This window comes from Denticeps clupeoides, chromosome 5 (assembly GCF_900700375.1).
Source record: "Denticeps clupeoides chromosome 5, fDenClu1.1, whole genome shotgun sequence".
Lineage (NCBI taxonomy): Eukaryota > Metazoa > Chordata > Actinopteri > Clupeiformes > Denticipitidae > Denticeps > Denticeps clupeoides.
In genome coordinates this window covers 31,436,439-31,459,828 of record NC_041711.1, presented here as the reverse complement: position 1 = coordinate 31,459,828, position 23,390 = coordinate 31,436,439, and the positions used below count along the sequence as shown (strand labels likewise).

Genomic DNA, 23,390 nt, shown 5'->3' with positions numbered 1-23,390 from the left:
AGCCGTGCAGGGATATCCGCCCACACGATTGATCCTTCTATTTTAGCCTTGTTGCTCCGAGTGGGGAACACATCCGGCAAGAGGCCCTCCACGCAATGGAGACCACGGTTTGGCCAGCCCCGCCACTTAGCTTGTGCAATCTTTTGTCATTAGCCCTCCCTGCCTTCTGACAGTCCCAGCAGCTGGGGATGAGCGGCAGATTTAGTTCGGAGGCGCAATATTTTGCCCGCTCCACGTTCATGCTCAGATTTCATTGCACAGCCGTGTGCGTGTTTTGTGTGTGTGCAAAAGTGTATGGAACACACAGCCATGCCTGTCTGAGGAACCTTTTTTTTTCAACAGGAAGACAGACTGATTGAGTAGCAGCGGTCCAGGACCCCACTTGTCTGTCTGGAACGGGGAACGATAATGTGATAATGCAACCATAAGATAATGCAGCGCGACCCCAGGAAGCTGACGCCGCACAAGTCGGTAATCAGATGCCTGCGTGATTACTGGTGTACCCTGCCACCCCTGCAAGGGCTGCACGTCATTCACTGCATTCAAGCTCCCAGGTGACTTCGGGGGGGGGGCGAAAAGGGAGCCGTCTTTTCATCTTAATTCGGTTCCAGTGCTGCGCAGGAGGAAGTAGCAGCACAGTGCAGCGCACGCAGGCACGCAAGGGCACGCGCTGCATCGCCGCCATCCCTGCAGCATTATCTTCTTTGTCCGCATTCAGTTGCCTGCCACTGACATGTGGGAGGGGACGATGCAAAATAACATCAGAAACCTACCCTGCGCGAGGCAAGAGGAATGAACACGTGTGAGGCAGTCGTGTTCTCGAATTCTGCTTTCTTCTGTCTGTGGTGCTGGGATTTGGCAACAAAGCCAACGCTCGGTTTGCAGTACGCCGACGGTGACTGCTGGAGCATTTTATTCATCCATATCCTGTTTGTAAAGTCTGGTGCAGGAAGTGTGAATCGCGGTTATGGGAGCCTGGTTTTCACCTTTTTTCTTCTTATCAGTACGCTGTCCCAGCCAGTGCTATTCGTCTGTAACCCTGCAGCCCTGGTTTCACTCTGTGTCACCGGGTTTTCGTCAGAGGTTTCCATCCACTAACCCACTTCACGGCCTAAATCAGTCACCAAACTATCTTTCCTCAAAATCCGGCGCTTTCACAAACGGCCGTGGTACTGGAGTAGTGAAGGAACAGTGTACGGGCTGCACTCGCTGTTACTCTCCGTGTTCTGCATGAAATGACAGTTTTCTTCATCCCGGAGGAGCCTGCACAGTCTACGCATTGCAATTGCACACCTGCACACCCGCCCGTGCAATGCTGGGTGCACATGGAATATTACAACTTACAATCGTTCATCTAAGCCGAGCCATAGCGTGTTGCTATACCCAAAAAAAAAAGATTTCATTTTAGTATTTTAATATTTAAAGACACCATAAAAGTGCCCCGTAACGTGGTTGCATTATTGGTGCGGTATGGAAGGAGTACAGTATGGCGTAAACATGCACAAAAATGAGTGTTGTGTTGGAAATCTATGTAAATGTTTCATGACATGATTACACGTTATCCACAAATTAATCTGCCAGCATGAATTAAAGAAGAACATGTAAGCCCACTGCCCCAGAATAAACCATCAAAAATAAATGGATTATGGGAGAGGATCAAATTCATTTTACTTGAATGTTGTATTATGGGAATTAAAAATTTATGAGTTTGTCAAATTAGCACTTAGCAGATAAAACAACTGGTGAACAGGCTATAGGCTAAAATTGAAAATGATTGCCAATGGCATAAAAGAGTCTTATCCTAACTATTAATTATTGTTATTTATTAATTATTGTGGGTTTCAGCACAATGATTGCAGAAGGAGTTTATGCCAGAAAGTCCTGAGATGGCTTGTCTAGACACTAAACAGCCTCACATATGTTATTGATTATCTTTTGTTCAAGTCTTTCGGCCGTCCCCTGTCCTTAAGGACCTTATGTGCATTATTATCTGGCTCAAGGTCCAATTACACCAAATTACACTCCTGCCAGGCCCACACCCATCTCGCCCGAACATGCAAGTTTTATTTTGCGTTGGTTTAGAGCCTCGCAGGACATGATTTAAGTTTGTGTCAAAAGCATTGTTCATCAAAAGCATTGTCTGTGTGTGTTTGTCTGTGTGGGAGAGAGCGATAAGGAGACAGAAACTGTGTGTGTGTGTGTGTGTGTGTGTGTGTGTGCACATGCATATGTGTCTTTCAGTGGTGTCATGGACAGCTGTTGTCCGCGTGGAGATGAACACACCACCACCCGTCCTGTAATTAGATGAACGCTTCAGTTTGCCGATTGTTGCTGAAAAGAGGAGAACTTGATGCCCCAGTCTCAGGTTACACACACACACACACACACTCATGCACGCACACACCAATGCAACCAATTAGTCGCATTTCAGGAGTTGAAATAAAATAAACAACACATCGGTTGCCATTTGTACAAATCCTGGTTTATTTGGCTCCGATTATGTTTGAGGGGGCGCCCCCAGTCAGCGAGATGAGAGAGCTTGGCAACGCGGTGTAATGAGTGCAGTTTTCAGGCAGGGCAACACATTGCAAGGGCCAAAGAGGAAATCGTGGAGGTGCTGTTTTTGTTAGGAGGGGGAAGGGCAGTTTTTCAAAGTTCCCCTCCTCCTCCTCCTCCTCCTCCTCCTCCCGCATGAGTCTGTCTGTTTCTCTCCCTCTGTCACCCACTGATTACATCTCCCAGCCCAACTCTCACACAGCAGCAAATGCCCACGAGCCGCTGGAAGCAATTAGAAAATAACATCAAAATCAGGAGTTTGTTTTTTGCCGAAAATCTTTATGGTTTTGCCACGTCACAAACAAACACATAAAAATGCATTAAACATATGTAAAGGGGCCCGAATTGAGGAGTTTTGAATATAGAGCAGAGTAGCCCACATTTTATGAGTTCAAAGGAGAACGGCAAACAGCATCAATTATTTCTGTCCTAACGACGTCTGCATGGATGATGGGCAAATAACTGATGGCTCATCATCTGCATCAATTCAGAGGGGAACAATGACAGCGCTGCACTGGCTGCCTACGCTCTCTGACCTCTTGCTAATCAACAGTATTTAAACTGAACTTGACTTGGCCAGTGCATAAAAATTGATAGCCGCGTGTTTGGGACGGAGCGCCATTTCAGATGGGTCACATTATGACGCTGGTAATGGAGCAGTGGGCCCTTCGGCGCAGATGAGTACATACACATATGGGCATTGTGATTTTAAAATCCCTGTCTATACCGCGCGCTCATAGCGTCCTTTGTGTCTCTCCCGCGGATACTGATTGTCCACAAAAGGAAAATCCCATTAGTCCAGCGGGGGAATGGTAGTGCACTCAGCAGCACTCACACATTCCAGCCGTACAACTGGGCAGATCTTCAGTTCTGATGAGCACATGGGTAATTCAGCACATTCTGAAATCAATGTTACGGCAACAGCAGTTGATAAAGGCCGCTAATAAAAAAAAAACAACGGGGATATTAATAATAACTGTCGATGTCACAAAACTTGCTATGTGCACGCTGCTCGAATGGCACGCACGCTGCTCGCCGGCTATTTTAAATGCCGTGCAGTCGCCTTTTAGGGAGGAATTAGCACATCGCCATGCTAAGTCCTTAATGAGGGGGGATAGAGCGCAGCATGGTGCCCTCTCGGGGAGAGGAGCACACAAAGCCAGACCTCTGCTGAGGCCAACGTCTCCCAGTCACGGGCGGCCCACGTTGACACCACCTGCATGTACGCACATGGACAAAAACCGGGAGTGCACTGTCCTACCGGCCTGCTGTTCTAACGAGGAACGAATAGGGAAGAGGAAGGGGTGTGCAAGATCGATTTATTGGCCATGTTGCGAACAATGCGCAGTGAAATTCGCTCACATTAGTTTTTGTCCTTTGGAAATGTTGCTGCTGTCACATTCATATGAGTGTTGTTTCCACATTAAGATAAATCTGAATGGATTTACTCGCAAGGTTTTGTACATTAGTTACGAGTTAGGTGACGCTTGTGGAAATTGTGCCTGGTTTTTCTGTTCCTGGAGTCTGAATTATTATGATAGTGCAGTGAATCCATGGCTGTCTCTTTCAATCAGTTGAGGGTCGTTTCCCAGGGTTTTTTTTTTTTTTTTTTTAGAGATGGCTGAGTTCATCGAAAGGAAGAAAGTTTTTCTTTCCCAGGGTCTTCTGCGAGGGCCCCGAGGGAATCCATTGTTCATGTTAATTCAAGGCATAATGCATAGAACTAATGACAAATGCATAACACGATTAAACTTTCTCACCTGTGCAGTTCTAATGGTGGTTATGAAAATTCTTCTTTATTTTTGTTTTTTTCTAAAATCTTTGCACACATAAAAAGAGCAACTTCTTTCAACACTCATGTTTTTGATGTGATGTTGGATCTTATATTGGATGAGCATACGACTTACAAAATACACAGACAGTCAGCCATCATGAAAATAAAAGCGATGTTATAACCACAAGGCTCAACAACTAGAGCAGCACGGGGAAAAAACAACCCGTTCACTAGGGTTAGGAAGACCTAAATACAATACCCCTGTCATTCTAAAGCAGACAGGCTCATTCTACCGTGTGTGTGTGTGTGTGTGTGTGTGTAAAAGACAGAGAGTTGGTGGAGGAGTGGCCATCGGAAGAGGAGACTAGGGACCCAAAATGCCGGGTGGTTGGGGACAGCGGCTGTCCACATGTTCTAAAGAACTCACAGCCCGGACCCACTCCACCGCCACAGATCGCAGTGTCAAAGCTCTAAACGGAACGCCAGGAAGAAGAACTTCATCGGGGTTCATTCTGCACATGTTATACCAAAGATATATATATTTTTTATGTTTTCAATTTTTCCAAAAAAAAAAAACAAAAACAATCCTCTTCTACCATTGCACTGTGAAAATGGTTGTGGATTAGTCTGGCATTATTAGAACTGTTCCCATTATTTATAATGCAAAGACCAGCCAGCTAAGCTAACAATGACCTCCCGGAGATTAAGAGCCTCATAAAACGTCTGCTAAGAGATTTTTGACTTGTTTGGTTTTGGGACTATTAATGTTAACAAGAAGCATCACTGTTAATACACAGTAGTTTATAGACAGTAGCATTTTCTTTTGGAAAACCCATGATGCGATTTTACTTTTATCGGTGAAGTAGTGTTCTTCAAAATGAACATCAAAGCTTCTGTTCTGTATTACCCACTCAATACTGAATCCATCCTTCTTCCCGCTCTCTCTCTCTCTCGCTCCCCTCTCCTCTCTCCTCGCCCTACAATCTTTGCCCAAATCCTGCATGATTTTGCACAGTTCCGTCATTGTCATGTAAATGACCTGTTTGCAGTGCAATCCATCAAAGCATCTTCCTGCATTTCATCTCCCTGCCTCTCTCTGTACCTGTAATTAGGTTTGGGTTGGGGGGGGGTGCTTCTGCCGTGCAGCCGCTCAAACCAAATAAGGACATCACAAAATCTGCTGCTGTCTGTTCCTCTTCCACCTTTAACCGTAGTAGAGTGCTTGGTGGCTGACTGCCTCTGTGTGTGTGTGTGTGTGTGTGTGCTGTTCTGGTGGTCTGCAGTGCTGGGGTGTGGTCTTGAAAGCCAGGAATACAGCTGTGTGTGTGTGTGTGTGTTCGGGATCTTAGTCAAGTGTGACCGGGGTGTGCTCATCTCCAGACACACATTATTTCATTATTTATTTTGACTATTTTCAAGACTCTCTGCTCTTCTGCTTCAGTGTCCTTCAGACACTTGCCTAAATGATTTTTTTATTTATTTGGAGATTCTGTGACATAATAATAGTTAAAACAGGTTTTTTTTGTGCATTTCATTGTTTTTCTCCCCAAATCATCTCAAAGAGATCGAGTGGTTAGGTACACATGTGCATACACACAAAGCCCTCCCTCCCTTCTTCAAGCTTGTTGTTCCTGTTCTGCCGTTCACACGGCAACAGTCCCATCCTTGACAACTCCAGTCACTGTGTAATGCATATACTCATCTCTCTGGAAAAGTACAGATCATGCGGGGGGGGGTTTTTTCATCATACTGTGTGGTGACAATGTTCCAATGTTGGCAACGCAGCATTTACAATCATTAAACTATTTAATATATTTTAAAAATTGTATTCTTGTACCTAAATGACTAATCAATACAATAATAATCCTCATCATTATCATCTTCATTAACATGCGTTGTGAAAAACTTGGGCATTCAGTGTAGTTTAAAACAGATGTAATATATGTAGGTCGCTATATAATGCATAAAGAAGCAACGCCAGTGTCCTGTCCTGTCAGGCACCCATTAAGACCACCTCCAGCAGAGCAGCAGGGTCGGGGGAGAAGGTGCTCAGGATGACTCCAGCTGTCAGATTTTGTTTTCTTAAAGCCGCTGAGTTATTCAGTTATGCTGCTGATGTTCCACAGTGACAGCGGATGGGTGACATCACTACATTTGGGAGGGAAAGTGCTGGCAGCCTGAGGACATCACCAGGACAAGGTCGACTCTTCACCTGTCAACTGTGATGCAGTATCCAGGATGCTCCATTCAGCTTACTGTGGAGGCGACATAATTAACTCACTATCACACACAATAATAGTAACAACAATAATAACAAATATTACAGATATATAACACAGCAGCCATGACAGGCACCCGGGGAGCAGTGTGTGGGGACGGTGCTTTTCTCAGTGGCACCTTGGCGGATCGGGATTCGAACCGGCATCCTTCTGATTACGGGGCCACCAGGCAACCACTGCCCACTGCATGGGACATTTTGATAACACAAGTTACTTTATCCCCAGAACTACTGGTCAGAACAAGAGTGACACGTATGTAGTACTTGTCATGCTTTACTAATGGTTAGTTCAATGTAAAGTTAAAACAAAGGGGCGGAGGTGGCCTAGCGGTTAAGGAAGCATCGTCCCCACACACTGCTCCCCGGGCACCTGTCATGGCTGCCCTCTGCTCACCAAGGGTGATGTGTTAAAAGCAGAGGACAAATTTCACTGTGTGCACCATGTGCTGTGCTGCTGTGTATCACAAGTGACAATCACTTCACTTTAAAAGCCATACATGCAGTTTGAAAACTTGCCATGTGATGCATGGGACACAGAAAACTAGTCTCATTTGTTAAAACGAACCTCCACAACAAAATTATGTGAACTTTATAAGCATTCAGACAAAACTACTGCAAGAAAAATATTTAACTGTATAAAGGGTGTCAAAATTGTGCCACACAAATAAAATAATACTTAGTTGCAATACTAATATATGCAACTAAAATAGCCAAGAAGGTATGATGCACGGGACACAAATGTCACTGGTCTAAAAGCTACAGGAGTGCTGTTGATATGATAGCCAGTACTAAAAGTTAAAATGTGAACTGTGGTGCATTGTATGAATATTTTAATCAAGCCTGATGCACTTTTAAATATAATATAAACTGAACTTTGAATGCCTGGGTTATGATAATAACGTGGCTTTACATCTCAATAGGTAACCGTGTTTCAAATGTCTGCAAAACCTTCAGTTTTGTAAATAGATTGAAATGAAATTATGTTCCCCCATCTTAAATATCGGGACAAGTAAAAGTGCAAAAATTATAGAATTTTTATTCGAATTTTGTCTTCATTTTCCAGAGAATCGCCCTTTGTCCCCTGTCCATGTCTGTGGTCCAGCTGCATGTGAGTTTTGTGCTTATTCTTCCATTGAGTTTGGGTTTGTATATTACACAGCAATTGTATATTACCTCTACCTGCCGCCTGCACAATAAATAATATATTATGACTCTTACTGAGAACATTTTGCAAAGTAGCATAAATTGGCAGCAATAGGATTTGCAAAAGTAGAGACGAAAATGCCCTGGTTGACGGCTAGGCTGCCTCCGCTCCTGCTTCAGCTTTTCAGCATCACCTCCCCCCATGCTGACAATCTCCATTTTACCTCCTGACACCAGGGGTGGCTGAAATAAAAAAAAAAGAGTTCAAAGTATCACTGACGGCAGTGTAACAAGAGAGCATAAATGAGGAAATGGTTCAGACAATACAGGCACCGTCTCGTACTATCTTGTTGAACATGGAGAAACAGAAGAAGCAGACACAGAGGTAAAATGAAGAAGAAGAAGGAGAAGAAGAAATGGGGGCAACTGGGGGCATGGACAACCAATCAAGGTCAGAGGATCCAGGCTTTTGTTCTTGATGTCAGGATGAGGCATCCAGGCCGTCGGTGAGGGGAGGACGGCAGCAGATGTTCCAACACAATGGACGTGGATTGCTTACTTTCCCTCTGCTGGCCTGTGCATTGTTCCCCGCCATGGGACTGGAGCACAACAGCACAAGGACAAGTTTGTCTGTGCATTCGCTTAGCACTACAGCACAAAGTTGTTGCAGTTTGTGTCCAGAATGCCCAGAGGACTCAGAAATACAGCGAGAGAAGGTTAAATGTGAAAGCTGTTTTTTTTTTTAAAGATCAGCACAAACAAAGGACCAAAACCATCACACCATTGTCACCTCCAAATCACAGCGTTAGCACGACTATAGGCCACAGAGAAGCATTTTCCCCTGAATGTGCTCTCTGTTCACAGAGGCACAGAATGGAGGACATCATCTCATTCCGATTCATTAAAAATGTTCTCTTTGGTACTTAACAGTGAAAATATTTCATATGATTGTGTGCGCCATAGTAATTCATGTCACATTCCAAAGAACATTAATATTGTAAAAAATATGAATACTGCACTAGTGTTTATTCTAGAACCCTGTTCTCAACAACAATGAAGCAAACCAGGAACCAAGCGATGAGGCGCAGCAGACCTTGTTTTCGGTGTGCTGCTGTGACAGCCTGTTGACAATTTGCAGATTATCGCCTCAGCAGCTCACGAGAACGTCACTGGGCACATTCTGACCTCTGCTGGTGCAAAGCTTTAACAGAAAAGGACGCATATTGTGGCCCCCGGTTCTAATAAAGAAAGGGCCAGTCTCAAGTAAATGCGCTTTAAGCATATTTCAGAATCACAGAAAAAAAAAGCACAGGCTAGCTGTAACTCACCATCAGTTTGTCTGACTTGTCAGTTGTCAGTCTACATTTAATAAACCTGCTGAGATATGTGCCGCGCGGCTGCAGCCACCATTTTCCATTTCCAGTGTTCCATAACACTTTGGTCTTTACAGTAAAGTGTCGACCATTTGGACCCGTCAGAATGGGCCTTTTAAAGCAACGGTTTGTCGGTGCGCCTGTCTGGAATGAAACTACAGATTGGCTGCCATCAGCAATCTCCCTTCACCATAATTTAGGAAGTTTCATCTTATGTGACCCTTAAATAACCTGAAACCACAATAAGCTTAATTTTTGTTTCCCCAATGTCATTAAATATGAATGTTCATCAAATTCAAGATCGATAGATATTAACTGGTAACTAGCGGCGATCTAAGAAATAACTTGCAAGCAAAAATATTAATTAAGCTTCCACAAAGTCAACTTGATGGCTCAGATGGCCTCTTTCATTTTAAATTTTATTAGGTTCTTACATTGTAACAAAACTCAGTCACTACAACCGAAAAAACTATAAATGCCCATGTCATAAATGTTATGGAGAAACTGGGAAGCATTGTGAGACTCTAAGCCTTTAAAAAATATTCTGACCTTCAGACTGGATCTGTCTTTTGGGTGCTCCATGAACAACTTTGCGTTGCCAGAATGGTTTGGGGTAGTGGTGGCCTAGCAGTTAAGGTAATCAGAAGGTTGCCGGTTCGAATGCTGATCCGCCAAGGTGCCACTGAGGTGCCACTGAGCAGAGCACCGTCCCCACACACTGCTCCCCGGACGCCTGTCATGGCTGCCCACTGCTCACTCAGGGTGATGGGTTAAATGCAGAGGACACATTTCACTGTGTGCTGTGCATCACATGTGACAATCACTTCTCTTTTTTTTTTTTTTTGCTTCCTGCAAAATTGGGTAGTTTTTTAGAAATGGTTTGGTTGCAGGAGCAGTATTTAAGCCCCTACATTATTTAATCTAGGAACCACACTAGTTACCCACTAGTTACCAGTTCTTGGCAAATGGAGTAATGTGTTATGCTTATTCTTTTGCAGCATCATGTTTAACTGAGCCCATTTTAATAAGAAGTAAATGTTTGGGGTGGGTGGTGATCATTTTTTAACAACCATACTTACCTGGCAGGGGAGACACCGTGATCAAGAAAGCAGTTCACCCAGGGCGAGGCTCAGCCATTGCACTTCGGCTGTGCTGACCCCCGCAAATTCCCCAAATGGGGGAATCTCGACTGCATAATATCTAGTAGTGGGGGACTGTGCTCACGCTCTCCCTTGATGGGGCAGAGGTGGCCTAGTGGTTAAAGGAAGCGGCCCCGTAATCAGAAGGCTGCCGGTTCGAATCATGATCCACCAAGGTGCCACTGAGGTGCCACTGAGCAAAGCACCGTCCCCACACACTGCTCCCTGGGCCTGTCATGGCTGCCTGTCATGCACTGCAGAGGACACATTTCACTGTGTGCACCATGTGCTGTATTGCTTTGTATCATTACATTACATTTACAGCATATCACTTAACTTCACTTAACTTTAACAAACACGAAAAATGCAGATGAATCAGGCAATGGTGCATTGGGCTACTTTCAAATGATGAGCAATAGTTAACATAAGTTTTTTATGGCCTGGCGGGTATGGAATCAGACACATAATTGGAAGATTGTTGGTCTGCTCCATGGGCCAAAGGTTTGGACACACCTTCTCATTCAATGTGTTTTTTTTATTTTCATGAACATTTACATTGGTAGATTCTCTTAGAAGGCATCAAAACTATGAATGAACACATGTAGAGTTATGTACTGAAATGAAATAACTAAAAACATGTTTTATATTCTAGTTTCTTCAAAATTTGCTCTGATTTGTGCTTTGCACACTCTTGGCATTCTCTCAATGACCCTCAAGAGGTTGAAATGGTTTTCCAACAGTCTTGAAGGAGTTCCCAGAGTTCCTGTTTAGCACTTGTTGGCCCCTTTGCCTTCACTCTGCGGTCCAGCTCACCCCAAACCACCTCGATTGGGTTCAGGTCCGGTGACTGTGGAGGTCAGGTCTCCACTTTTTGTTAAGTACATAACCCACATATGTTCATTCATAGTTTTGATGCCTTCAGTGAGAATCTACCAATGTAAATGGTCATGAAAACAAAGAAAACACATTGAATGAGAAGGTGTGTCCAAACTTTTGGCCTGTACTGTCTGTGTGTGTATATATTCTACAATTGCACTTAGAGGTCTGTGCAAAACAGTTTTTCAATACTGTGTTCTGAAAATAATTCTCTCTTGAATATAATTGGAATGTGCATCGATTAAAAAAAAAAACCTGAAACATTATGTCAGAAAACAAGGGGGGGGGTGCAAACTCCGATTTTATTATCGCCAGGCGCCTTTTAAGCGTTCCGCACACTTCGTTTACTGTACGAACAGCGACTCTTTGCAATACCACAGTGCACGCTAGATGTCTCACTCCTCCGTCATTTGTCGCCCAGCGGGGGCGACTGGCTGGCTCGTCGGCCGGGAGAGAAGTTCATGGCCTCGCTGCTTTCTCCGGCTCCGGCGCCGCTCGCCGGTCGCCATTTTGAAATCCAAATCGTTCACAGTACACCCGCCCAGAAACCTGGAACTATGCCGCGGGGCCGGCCTCGCAAAGTGAGGGATAAGAACGGCGACGACGCAGGTAAACTGTGCAAAAATGCCACGAATAAAAAGAGCAGCGTCTAAGCTTTCGAAACAAGTGTGCCACCCACGGAGAAACTGAGTCGCGTCGGAGAAAAAAGCAGTTGAACGCGGCGCATATAGTCCCCGGATATGGTATTGCGGGTGTCCATTTCTTTGTGCGGCGAAGGAGCGATTGAGGCGGAATGATATTAATAACGTTTCGGTGGCTCTACTTATTCACATCCAGTGTAAATTATCGCGTCGTGGGAGTGACACGGTGCCGGCGTTCGGCCATCGAAACACCGTGTTAGTTTAAAAAAAAACAAAAAAACGACAACTAAGGTGAACGTTAGAAATGGCGCTGATGTTTGCTAGCTGGCTAACGCTGGCGCTTCGAGGCAGCGTTTGTAGTTGCGCGCCAAACCAGCTAACGTTAGCCCCGAAACATCCGTGTAAATATTCGCGTGTTTACACTCGACGGCCCATTGCGTTCGCCTCACGTTCGGCCATTATTATGCATGCAAGACGACGCAGGTCCTGCCATGCTCATCGGAATATGCGCACGCACATTTAAAAAAGAAAAAAAAAAAAAGCCCCGCTGAATAAATATTATTCAGTAGCCAAGCTCGGAAAAGCGCGGCGCGGCGACACAGGAGTCGTCGCGCACGGGTTACTTCGTGACGCCAATGCGCAGCGTCGGGACAGTCGGGGGTCCGCGAGAACGCGTTTGCAAAAAAAAAAAAAAAAAAAAACTTTGAATTTCTCCGTCGCCTCCTGCGATAGTCCGGTGCTCCCTGAACGCGGCACACGCGACAACAGGTTGTGGTGTCGCACTCCGGCCGAAAAGCACCCCCATAATCACACAAACACAACACCAGCCGACGTCCACGGCAGGAACGATGCCGGATGCTCGGACGTCTCACCTGCCGGTTCTACGCATGCAAACATTTTAAATTCATGAATTGCCCTCAAAGCCAGCAACAAAGTCATTGTTTATCTCGCCCTCCTCCGTAATATTTTTGCTCCCTGTGTATGAATTCCACTCCCCACAGAAGGACAGCAGGAGGAAAAGTCGGAGAACTATGGCAGCGCGGAACCCAAGGAGCACAAGTGCTCGATTTGCTCCCAGCCTGTCACCAGCGAGGGCCAGTTGCAGCGGCACCTTCGTGAGCACGAAGCCAACGACAAGGCAGGGGGCATCTTCCTTTTAACGTCATGCACACGTCGCACATGCACTAAACTGTTACTTGGTCTTTTTCCACACATGTTTAGTTAAGTCTCGTGTTTTGGCCCATCGCTCTGCAGAATGTCGTGACGTCATTACACTAAAGCCTCATAGATATACAGACAGAAATATAATACTACAGTCAGCAAACAAAGAAATGCATTATAACAAATAAAAAAGCAAAATATATGGGTAAATGGGTCAAAAATACACACACAACAAATAAAAAACAAGGACAACACAGGAGAATGTCAATTAATAGAGCAATTAAACATATATATAAAAAACATAAATAATGCATGAAACAGAAAATAATAATTATACAGGGGATGTCTTAAGATGTCATGCTGTCTTGTTCACAGAGTGTCCCCTTTTGTTCCAGATTTATTGCTGATTATGCATTAAGGTTGAGGATGATAAGGGATTATTTTTCAGTCTTGATAATTGTTTCTCAAATGAGTTTTTTTTATCTTTAAAGACAATTGCCTTTAAGATAAATATTAAGAACAAATCCAGAGATATTTTATCCATGCAATTATCAAGATACATGCACACTTCTGGGAAAATTAAGATATCGGAATGCTACCGCTGTGGACCTAACCCTCCTCTTTTCAGAATTAAAGTGTTACTTTGATTAATAGTTGGTATAAACTTAAAAAAAAACAACCAGAACAAGACCATTAATAGAAAAGGCACGCATAAGTAAACAAGCTTATTAAAAACACACAAAGAAATTAGGCTTTTATAGCTTTAATCATAATTAAAAAATGGCAAGATAACAAAAATCTGAGGACCCTGGTGATCTTTCATAATGTTTCTTCAGACTTGCATGGCAACGACATTGTCGGCATGTCCTCATTTCCACACATGTGCTTTTGTGTGACAGCCTCACCGCTGCGACCAGTGTCCCATGTCCTTTAACGTGGAATTCAACTTGGCTCTCCATAAGTCCACGCACACCACTGCAGACCCCATATGCCCAGTGTGTCTCAAGAAGTTCTCTCGCATTGCCAGCCTCAAGGCCCATATTATGCTCCACGAGAAAGAAGAGGTGTGTGCACAAGAGATTTCACCTATTGTTCACATAATGTTTTTTGGTTAATTTCCTTTTTCTCCCACACAGTAACTACACAGTGCATTGATGCCATAATCAGTTTTTTATTTGTTTGTTTGTTTATTTTTGCATGTTGGATCAGAAACAGATAATTGATCAACGTGCCACAGTTGCCGGCTGATAATATTTTATGAACATATTACAAATGAAGCACTTTTGCAAATAACCCTTTATGAACTTCGTAGAACCTCATCTGTGGTGAGTGCGGCGATGAGTTTATTCTTCACAGTCAACTCACGCTGCATTTGGAAGAGCACCGCAGCGAAATCAACGGATGCAAGGTTTACACCTGCAAGACGTGCGATAAAGAGTTCAAGACCCCCACCCAACTTAAAGAGCACACGAAGACCCACGGCAAAATGAGGTGAGGCACGGCTCGGCGTATAGGCAGGGTGACAAATCGGCATGTTCCCCGCTAGGTTGGGTCATTAGGCCTGGTAATATAGATTTAGGAAATGTCAGTGGAGGGTAGGAATGTAAATTGCAATGCAAAATCATTCTGAATTCAGAGACCCATACGGAAATTTGCCATATTAGCGCACACTGATAAGTCACAACGTTGAAACCGCTTCGCTGTTAGATTTATGTATTTAATCAAGTTGGACCGACCGTATGTGTTTGGAAGATATCGACATTACCTGTTGACACCCTGTCTGTGTACTTCTGTCGTTTCAGGCCAATAGTCACAAGTACAAGAAATTACAAGAAGAACATAGATCGGAGTGGTTTCACGAACAGCTGCCAGCATTGTGGAAAAACGTTCAAAAAGCCCAGCCAGCTTGTACGACACATACGAATTCACACAGGTGACGTGCCCATACGCCCCATTTCTTTTACGCCTTTTTAGCTGAAGGACAGTTTGAAATGAACGTTTCACTCTGAACGTTTTGCCTGCTAGGTTGAGCATGGGCTCCTAATGTGCACTCATGGTTGCTAGTATTTAGGTGTCGGATAACAAAGTGTCTAATTAGTGTGTAATAACTTTAATGAAACCATTAAAAACTTTTTTTTTAATTTTCTTCAAGTGGAAATTCTCCTGCTGATTTTGATTGTAAAATTCTGAGCGGCTGACAGTTACCTTGCAATGTTTCAATTACGTGCTTAAGAGGTCATTACCTGAACAGCATGACCAGCAGCTTGTCTGGAGTGATGGTGTTTGGAGATGCAGTATCCATGTGGACCACAAGAGGTCCTTTATTCACTGTGCTTTTGGTTGTGAAGGATCTAGTGCGGATTTAAGAAGTGCACACACACCACACCACTTTAAAAAGAAAAACTGTTGCGCACCCTCAAACTAATGCTTTGTTGAAGCACCTTTTGATGAATTACAGCATTTGGTGAGGAGAGATTGGGTGAGAATAGAACATCTTGACTTTGCAATTTGTATGTGCACTTCAACCATGTCATGTTGAAAAGTGCAGCTTTTTATAAGACTTTTATAAGACTCTTTAATTCATGGCAATGCGCAGCCCAATTAAATCTTAAACTGGACTCTGTTGTTGCACTTTAATGCACTGTTGGTGCACAAGTGAGCACTTCTGTTTGCACAGAGAACATTTGGTTGAGTGGGTGGTCTTTGAGTGTGACCCTGAGCGTATTCCTGTACTCACTGGTAAAACAATGTGACCTGACATACAGTACAAACTCTCCTTATCATCTATTACTTTGACTCCATTTGTACTCATGGCTCCTACTGTCATTAAAAACCTGGAAAAATTCATGGAATTTGAAAAGAGAATTTTCCTTGAAAAGTTTTTGTAATGCAAATAAAGTCATGGAGAAGTCCTTGAAATCTTATTGAGACATGAATGTATATCATGAAGTACATGGCTTCCGTAAGACTGAGCAAGAAACATTTTTCTGCGTTTGCAACTACAACGTTTAAAACCAGCGTAGGTCTGTTGTATCTTTGCTGGCTGTACGTAAATTACAGCTGATGATCTATGCCAGAACCCGATGAGGCCTGACTGGCTCTCTTACTCTGGCTTGCGTGAACTTAGATGAAGAAACACTGTCATTTAAGTTTATATTTTTAAGGGTTGTCATAAGTATAGTTTAAAAATTGTTCTGCTAAATTTTTACTTTTTTTCACATTTGCACTGATAATTCATATGGTCATGAAAATTTGCCTTAGAGTAATTAACGCAAATCATGGAAATTATTTTGTACAAATTTGTCAGAACCTTGTATTATGTAATGTGCCATATTTTCTAGACATTACGTTGTTTTTTTCATAATATCTGTCCAGAGTGCTGTGTTGGTCCTGTAAGCAGAAACATACTTATTTTTCCTCAAGGAGTCACTCTGTTTTGTCCCTCTCTGTCATTGTAGGTGAACGTCCCTACAAATGCTCACACTGCGGCAAAGCTTTTAACCAGAAGGTGGTGCTGCAGACCCACATGGTGAGGCACACAGGCGAGAAGCCTCACCTCTGCGTGCTGTGCCCTGCCTCCTTCTCCCAGAAGGGCAACCTTCAGTCGCACATCCAGAGGGTGCACTCAGAGGTGACGTCTCCGTCTTTGGTCTTTGCAGCAATTATCCATCTTTCGCGTATTTACGGTCCCTTATTGTACGCTGTTACAGTTATGCCTGCTTTGTGCACGCGTGCATATCTCCAACACGTGGTGCCACGATGAAAGACTAGGCAAATAATGCCATATTTTTAGAGCCATACAGTTAGAATGAGCCTGAAATTGTCGCTTATTGTTCTATGTCACTTATTTGTCTGTCCGAGGTGTGCCATTATGTCTACTCTAATGACCCCTGATTCACTTTATTCAATTCAGTGGCTGGCCAAATGCTCCACACTTGTTTAGCTCTTCGGCAGCGTGGCGTTGTGGGGGGTCAGTGTTCGTGCTAATGTTCAGGGCTATTTTGGGGTTTCCTGTTGTGTGTGTGTGTGTGTGTGTGTGTGTGAATGAGAGGGTCTTAGATAAAAGGACGACAGACTAATGGACATGGTTCCTGAGTAAAACAGGCATTAGTCTGTGAAGGGCGTTGTTTGTTGTATGTATACGTTTTTGAAGTACACCTACACATGATCAATTGCAGGGACACATGGTGGGGTGCAACACAATAAAGGTTTCGTGCATCTGCTTCTCAAATGTGTCAGACATTTTGGCTCAGCAAAGGGAGGTGCAGGAATCGGAGGAGGCAATTGATTTCTTGGTTTGAGACAGAACATTGCCACAAATGGGAGCTTATTGGTTTAAATGAAAGAAAACATGTACTTAAGTGTCAGTTAAATATGAGTGCATGATGCAGCCAGATTAGATTTGGCCCCTGCTCATAGACCGCGGAGTCTGAATAATGCATCTCATTTTCACAAGTATCCTTAAAGCCAAGTTGCACTGCGGGCTGGCCTTGGCTTTATGAATAAATTATGATGAATTGTGATTGTGAATAAATATCTCAGCGGTCCACAACAACGGGGTTGAGGAGAGTGCAGCCTCTATTTGTCTGACTCTCATTAAGAGATAAATCATTGGACAAGTCATTTAGGGCATTCATTATGTGTAAAAATCAACAAATGCATCATCAGTTAATCACGGTTTGTAATTAATTTGTGTAATTATTTCCTAAAACGTATTCTTATGATCAGCTACAAACTAATCTAATTTTGTGTCTCTTTGTTTCTGTGTAGACCAAGGGGGTTCCTCTGTTCCCCTGTATGGATTGTAGTTGCGTGTTTAAAAAGCTGGGCAGCCTCAACGCTCACATAAGCAAGATGCATATCTCGGTTGTAGAGGTGGAGGAGCCTCACACCGCACAGGTAAAAACACACACACACACACACACACGTCTTATAAACCCTCATAATGTCTTTGTGATGTTGTTATGTGTGTTGAGGCTTTAGAGCTGCTGTGTGTGTGTGTGTGTGTTTGTGTGTGTGAGAGAGAGAGAGTGCATCATCTTTTGAACAGATGTGTTGCTAATTACACATCTCTAGACAACAAAATTATGCCTTATTGTAATTTGATGGCCTTCGTATCATGTTATTAATTTGAGATTCGTTATTGCACGTTTGGCAGTGGTTTGCTGAGTGTTGATGGGCACGGATAAATAATCACTTTTTAAATCGGGTGACCTGGACATTGTTTTTGTACCTCCTCTAAGGTGAACTTTCACAAGCAGCTGTCCATTTTTGAAAGCTGTGACTGTTGGCACGTCCATCTGCAAATTAGAGTTCGGTTTCCACGAAACGCCACGAATTGGCGGTAATTGTTCTTGTGCCCTTGCGGCCGCCCATGACAGCCTTTCATCTTCAGCAAAAACACTGCTGGCAACAAGTATTTCGATGGCTTTCGTTTGGAGAGAGATCTCCAGTGTGGGTGCACATGCATTACAAGTGTGAACGGGGCTCTCTGGATAACAGGAAGCGGTGGAGCCCAGCCAGGCCGTGAGTGGGGCTGAGGGCCCCAAGGGCGTGACGGACGTGATCCAGCAGCTTTTGGAGCTTTCTGAGCAGGGCACGGGGGAAAGCACCCAGTCACAGCCGCCCGTGCAGCCCATTGCCATGGAGACAGCTATCAACCAGGACATCTTGCAGGTGATTTAAATAAACAGCTCCCGGGGACATTTTGACCGCACACGCGAGCTCACACACACAGACACAGGCACGTGTGAATCGGTAGATGTGCACATGCCCATTTCTTAATTGCGCTGCGGCTCAGTCTTGCAGCAAATCGGCATTGTTGCAAACAGCAACATTTGTTTATTTGTTCCTCCGTCATTCCCGACCAAATTTATTCATCTTGCAGCCGGGATCTCATCAAATGACTGCTTAGAAAGGGTGAGCCTGATGGCTGTAAATGAAGTAAGAAATGAGGAGGTCTCTTCAATCACCGAGCACAAAGGCCTTGGAAATTGTTTTGTACAGAATTCCTGATAACCCCTGTTGAGATGATAGCCTTTGCTCTGCCAATCAACCTGTTTAGTTCTGCCGCTCGGGGCACATCCTTTTGGTTAAAAAGGAGAATAAGCTCACACGGCTTCCTCAGGAAGGTCTAGGACTGTTATTACTGAAAAAGGGTTTTGAATAAAGCCATTAACAGGCAATGATAATAGCTCATAATTCTCATTCTGTTACGGCTGAGATGAATTTATTCATCTTTTTAGTTGTCTCTCTTCTTCTTTTTTTTTTTTTTAATTTATCAGCTTTCATTTCCCACGTAGGTTAGGCTCATCTCTGAGCTATACAAATAAATTGCTACAAAGAATCTTTTTCCACTATTAAATTCAGGGTTAATAGGATTGATATTTCATAAATACTGATATCTATTTAATATGGAATTACTTTTTGTTTCCATAGCAAGCCCTTGAAAACAGCGGCTTGAGTGCCATCCCTGTACAGTCCAGTGGTCAGAACAGCTCCGTGCCAACTGGAACCAGGCCTGACTTGGCGCTGCAAGGCCAAGTTACAGGGGGCGCTGCCTCCGAGGTTAAGAAACCTGCAGGGTCTGAGAAGTTTGTGAGGAAAGAGAAGAGGAGCATCTTCAAGAAGCCCATGCAGATGCCTGGTAGGATTGTCGATGGTGTGGGTTGTTAAGTGTGTGTGGTTGTCTTTCATCGCTAAAAAGGACCCCCACACACTCGGGTTTGGGAATCAGGCATATAGTCAGTGCTGTATCTTAGTGCTAAGATGAGATTTTTCAAGTGAAGCTGCTCTCCTGCTGCTCTTCTGAGAAGCTCCTGAAACCTGGGGTCTGGTCTAAAAGCCTTTTTTTCCCCCCACAGGCACAATCAGGGAAGAAAATGGAGTGAGGTGGCATGGCTGCCCCTACTGCGCCAAGGAGTTTAAGAAGCCCAGCGATCTGGTGCGCCACATCCGCATCCACACACACGAGAAGCCCTACAAATGCAAGCAGTGCTTCCGGGCCTTCGCTGTCAAGAGCACCCTCACTGCTCACATGAAGACTCACACGGGCGTAAAAGCCTTTGAGTGCGAGTGCTGCATGAAATGCTTCTCAACGTCTGGCAGCATGAAGGTGCACATGCGGTTACATACAGGTGAGACCTGCACTTACCCTTACCAGAGAATAATATCACTACATTTCTCACTGACCACTCAAAGGATTTGTTTAAGGTCCCCTGACATGAAAATTCTCTTATTATTATAATACGAGTTCCCCTAGCCTGTCAATTGTCCTGCAGTGGCTAGAAATGGCGATATATATGAAGCGTTCTTTTGCCAGTCTGCCTCGTCGTGCAGAGAGCCGCAGTTCAGATGGTTTGATCTGGAATTTCTCCCCTCATTTTGTCATAGGAGGAAAGGTTACCTCCCCTTTCTCATGCTTTGTCCGGCAAGAGAATTTCGCACCCCTCCCCTTAAAAAAGAAACTCCACTGACCGTCATGGCTTCCAAACGTGCGAAGCATTGAAGTTGTTTTTTGATTGGATGTAAGTGCAAATGTTAGTTCTCTCATGCAAGATTCTGAAGAACCAGAGGGTTAATTTATGGCCGAAACACATTGCGTCCTGCGGAAATCTCATTGTGGGTCTGGATTAAAGTGGCTGTAATTGTGCACCATTTCAGAAAAAGACTTCAGATACAGTATTAGGGGACCACTAAGACCGATAGAGAAAAAAAAAATTATGTCAGGACCTTTAAAAGTTTATTTCCGCCATAAATAGTAGTTACCAGCCTTTTTAGAAGGAAATTCATGTGAAAGGCTTACAGCCATTTATTCTGCCTTCTTCTGTTCATAAGCAATGAGTAAACAGAACAGGAAGCATGCACAGCATATTATGCTTCATGTTTTAATTGCTTAAAAAAAAATCTAATATCGGTGGGTACAGATGACAGTTTCATGATATTAATTTCTCTGCTAAATTCTAAAGATATAATTGCCTTAGAAGTGGCCTGTTTACTTCCTCAGCCCTTTAAGGGCGGCTTGTGTTGGTTTTGTGGATGAAGAAACTGAAATTTCCACAGCCTCTAAAACTGCTTTCAGACCACTTTTGGTTGGTTACCCCTTGCAGACATTTTAAAGCAAAGCTGTCACAAGAGCTAAAATTGCTTTGCTTCCTGTGTTAATTTACATTTACAGCATTTACCAGACGCCCTCATCCAGAGCGACTTACAATCAGTAGTTACAGGGACAGTCCCCCCTGGAAACACTAAGGGTTAAGTGTCTTGCTCAGGGACACAATGGTAGTAAGTGGGATTTGAACCTGGGTATTCTGGTTCATAGGCGAGTGTGTTAACCACTAGGCTACTACCACCCTTATTAATTAGTTATATTTACACCATATATATAGTGGATATATATAAGATGGCAGATCTGACCATATAATTGGGAGAAATTTTATTCTTATATTTTTGCCTTGGGTAAAATTTCCAAATTTACACAAAACTGAACAGACACCTCAGTGTCCAGTTACAATGACGCTGAAGACGATGAGCTGTGTATTGTGTTTTGCTCAACTGAGTTATGATTATTATGATAATGAAATAGATCATGTCTGATTAGACTGAAGGTGAATTTATGTATTGTACATAGGTGTTTTTATTATTATTTTGTTATACTGGCACCATTTGAATGAATGATCATTATGTTTGACACCTTATAAATGACGGGAACGATGCCACTTTACTTTAAAAACAAAAGCAATAGCATCTCCCCCAAATAAATTACTTTTCATCGCTGGTGAACTCGCTTTTGTTTTGGTGATCATAGTGCCATATTAGAAAGCAATTTAAATGCCTGTCATGGTGTCAAATGAGATGGTATTTTTCATTCCTGTTGGATTCCCTGTCCTTGACATGTTTTAATGAGATCTTGCACCTGCTAGAATTGAGTTGCTGTGTATATTTGGTTTGCTAAATTACATATTTATTCCTTGTGGTGACATAGGTTATTATTATTTATTAAAGCCAGTTTACTGTGAGATTTGTTATTTGAAAAAAGCATGTGTTTTTTAGGCCAAAAGGCTCATTCAGTGCCTCGTTCTGTCAACTAGGGTGGCAGTAGCCTAGTGGGTAAGGAACCAGAAGACTTAGGTTCGAACCCAACTAACTACCATTGTGTCCTTGAGCAACACACTAAGCCTCAGGGTGACTGTAATAATTAGATTGTTATTGTAGTTTCAGAAAAAAATAGTCACAAGTCAAATCATTTAAAATAATGTATTTTTTAATATGAACTTGTAACTACGGATTGTACGTCACTCTGGATAAGGGCGTCTGATAAACTGGGAAACCTGGGGGACCATTTCAGTAGGTTATCTGACCCCAGAAGCATGACCAACTGGATGCAGTGCCTTCTGGGTATCCACTAACTCTCACCTGCACTTACGCTGTATGGTAATAAAGCACATTAAATAATAAGCATAATGTGCTGTGTGGGTGGTTAATCTTGTTTAGCAGATGAACAAATGACTGCAGAATTAAAAAAAAAAAAAAGACTGTGAGCCATACGGTAGCTTGGTTCCCATTATATTTTAATGAGACCAACATAGCGTGTTTGCTTTTCATTCCTCAATGCAGCACTGTTGCTAAATCCCCGTATCTGACAGTGAGAGAGCCTCCTTTCCCATTCGCGGCTCTGCTCTACCGCTATATAGGCCGCATTTTGCGTAATTAACCCCGGTCTTATTACGCAATTACTGATGGAGTAATCAGGTTTAGATCTCTAACAGAAGTCTGTGTATTGTGCATGAGAGAACGATGGTCTGGCTTTTTATGCCCTTCTGGTCCTATAGCACCAGTGCATCGAGGCTTTCAGGACTAAGGAAGGCAAATATAAGCTTTTTCAGATGTTTGCTGAGTAAACAGTAATCCCCCGCCCCCATAATTCGTACAGACTTCAGCTGGTACTGGGTGCCATGGCTGGATTAAGGAATGTTTGACAATTACGATGTGCTGAAATATACATACAGAAATATATATATCTAATATGCCTGACTGTTCGAGTATTGTGCAGTTGTTTATTGCAACACTGACTTTAGGGGTTCCGCGTGTACTCATTCGTGTGTTACACTGAAGCTAATTGCTAAAACCTGAACAAAATGGCACTTTTCCAAGGCCATGTATTTGTTCCAACTGACCTACATTGACCAGATATCTAGAAGTACCTAGCCTGCACTGTTTTTGTCAGGGGTGTTGTCGGGTGGCTAAAAGCCCCACCAGTGCTTTCTTTGGAACCCACTGCCTAAGCAAGGCCATCGATTTGTTGGGAATGGTCCTTGACCCAAGCAGTGTCTGGTCAGAAGTGTTCATTTGGCCAAAAGCTTAACATTTATGAATGGTGGGGTGTGTGGATGGGATAATGCCTGAGCACATGGGGTTGAAGTTTTAGGTTGCCAGTGGTGTAATTGTTGC

At 43.4% G+C, this 23,390-nt stretch overlaps 1 protein-coding gene and 1 non-coding gene across 3 annotated transcripts in view; both read left to right on the top strand.

Annotated features, from left to right (window-relative positions):
- Positions 1-10,195: 10,195 nt before the first annotated feature.
- LOC114791434 (U1 spliceosomal RNA) lies at positions 10,196-10,359 on the top strand. Its single transcript, XR_003750034.1, has one exon. It is a non-coding gene; the product is annotated as a U1 spliceosomal RNA (small nuclear RNA).
- Positions 10,360-11,583: 1,224 nt separating this feature from the next.
- The window catches only part of znf236 (zinc finger protein 236), a 49,449-nt gene continuing 37,642 nt past the window's right edge, over positions 11,584-23,390 (top strand). For both annotated transcript variants that reach the window (XM_028978785.1, XM_028978784.1), the window contains exons 1-10: positions 11,584-11,748; positions 12,782-12,918; positions 13,841-14,005; positions 14,254-14,432; positions 14,744-14,874; positions 16,400-16,572; positions 17,712-17,840; positions 18,444-18,617; positions 19,380-19,587; positions 19,805-20,077. In XM_028978785.1, the coding sequence (XP_028834618.1) occupies positions 11,601-11,748; positions 12,782-12,918; positions 13,841-14,005; positions 14,254-14,432; positions 14,744-14,874; positions 16,400-16,572; positions 17,712-17,840; positions 18,444-18,617; positions 19,380-19,587; positions 19,805-20,077 (1,717 nt within the window). In that variant the 5' untranslated portion in view covers positions 11,584-11,600. The remainder of the gene's footprint in view (positions 11,749-12,781; positions 12,919-13,840; positions 14,006-14,253; positions 14,433-14,743; positions 14,875-16,399; positions 16,573-17,711; positions 17,841-18,443; positions 18,618-19,379; positions 19,588-19,804; positions 20,078-23,390) is intronic.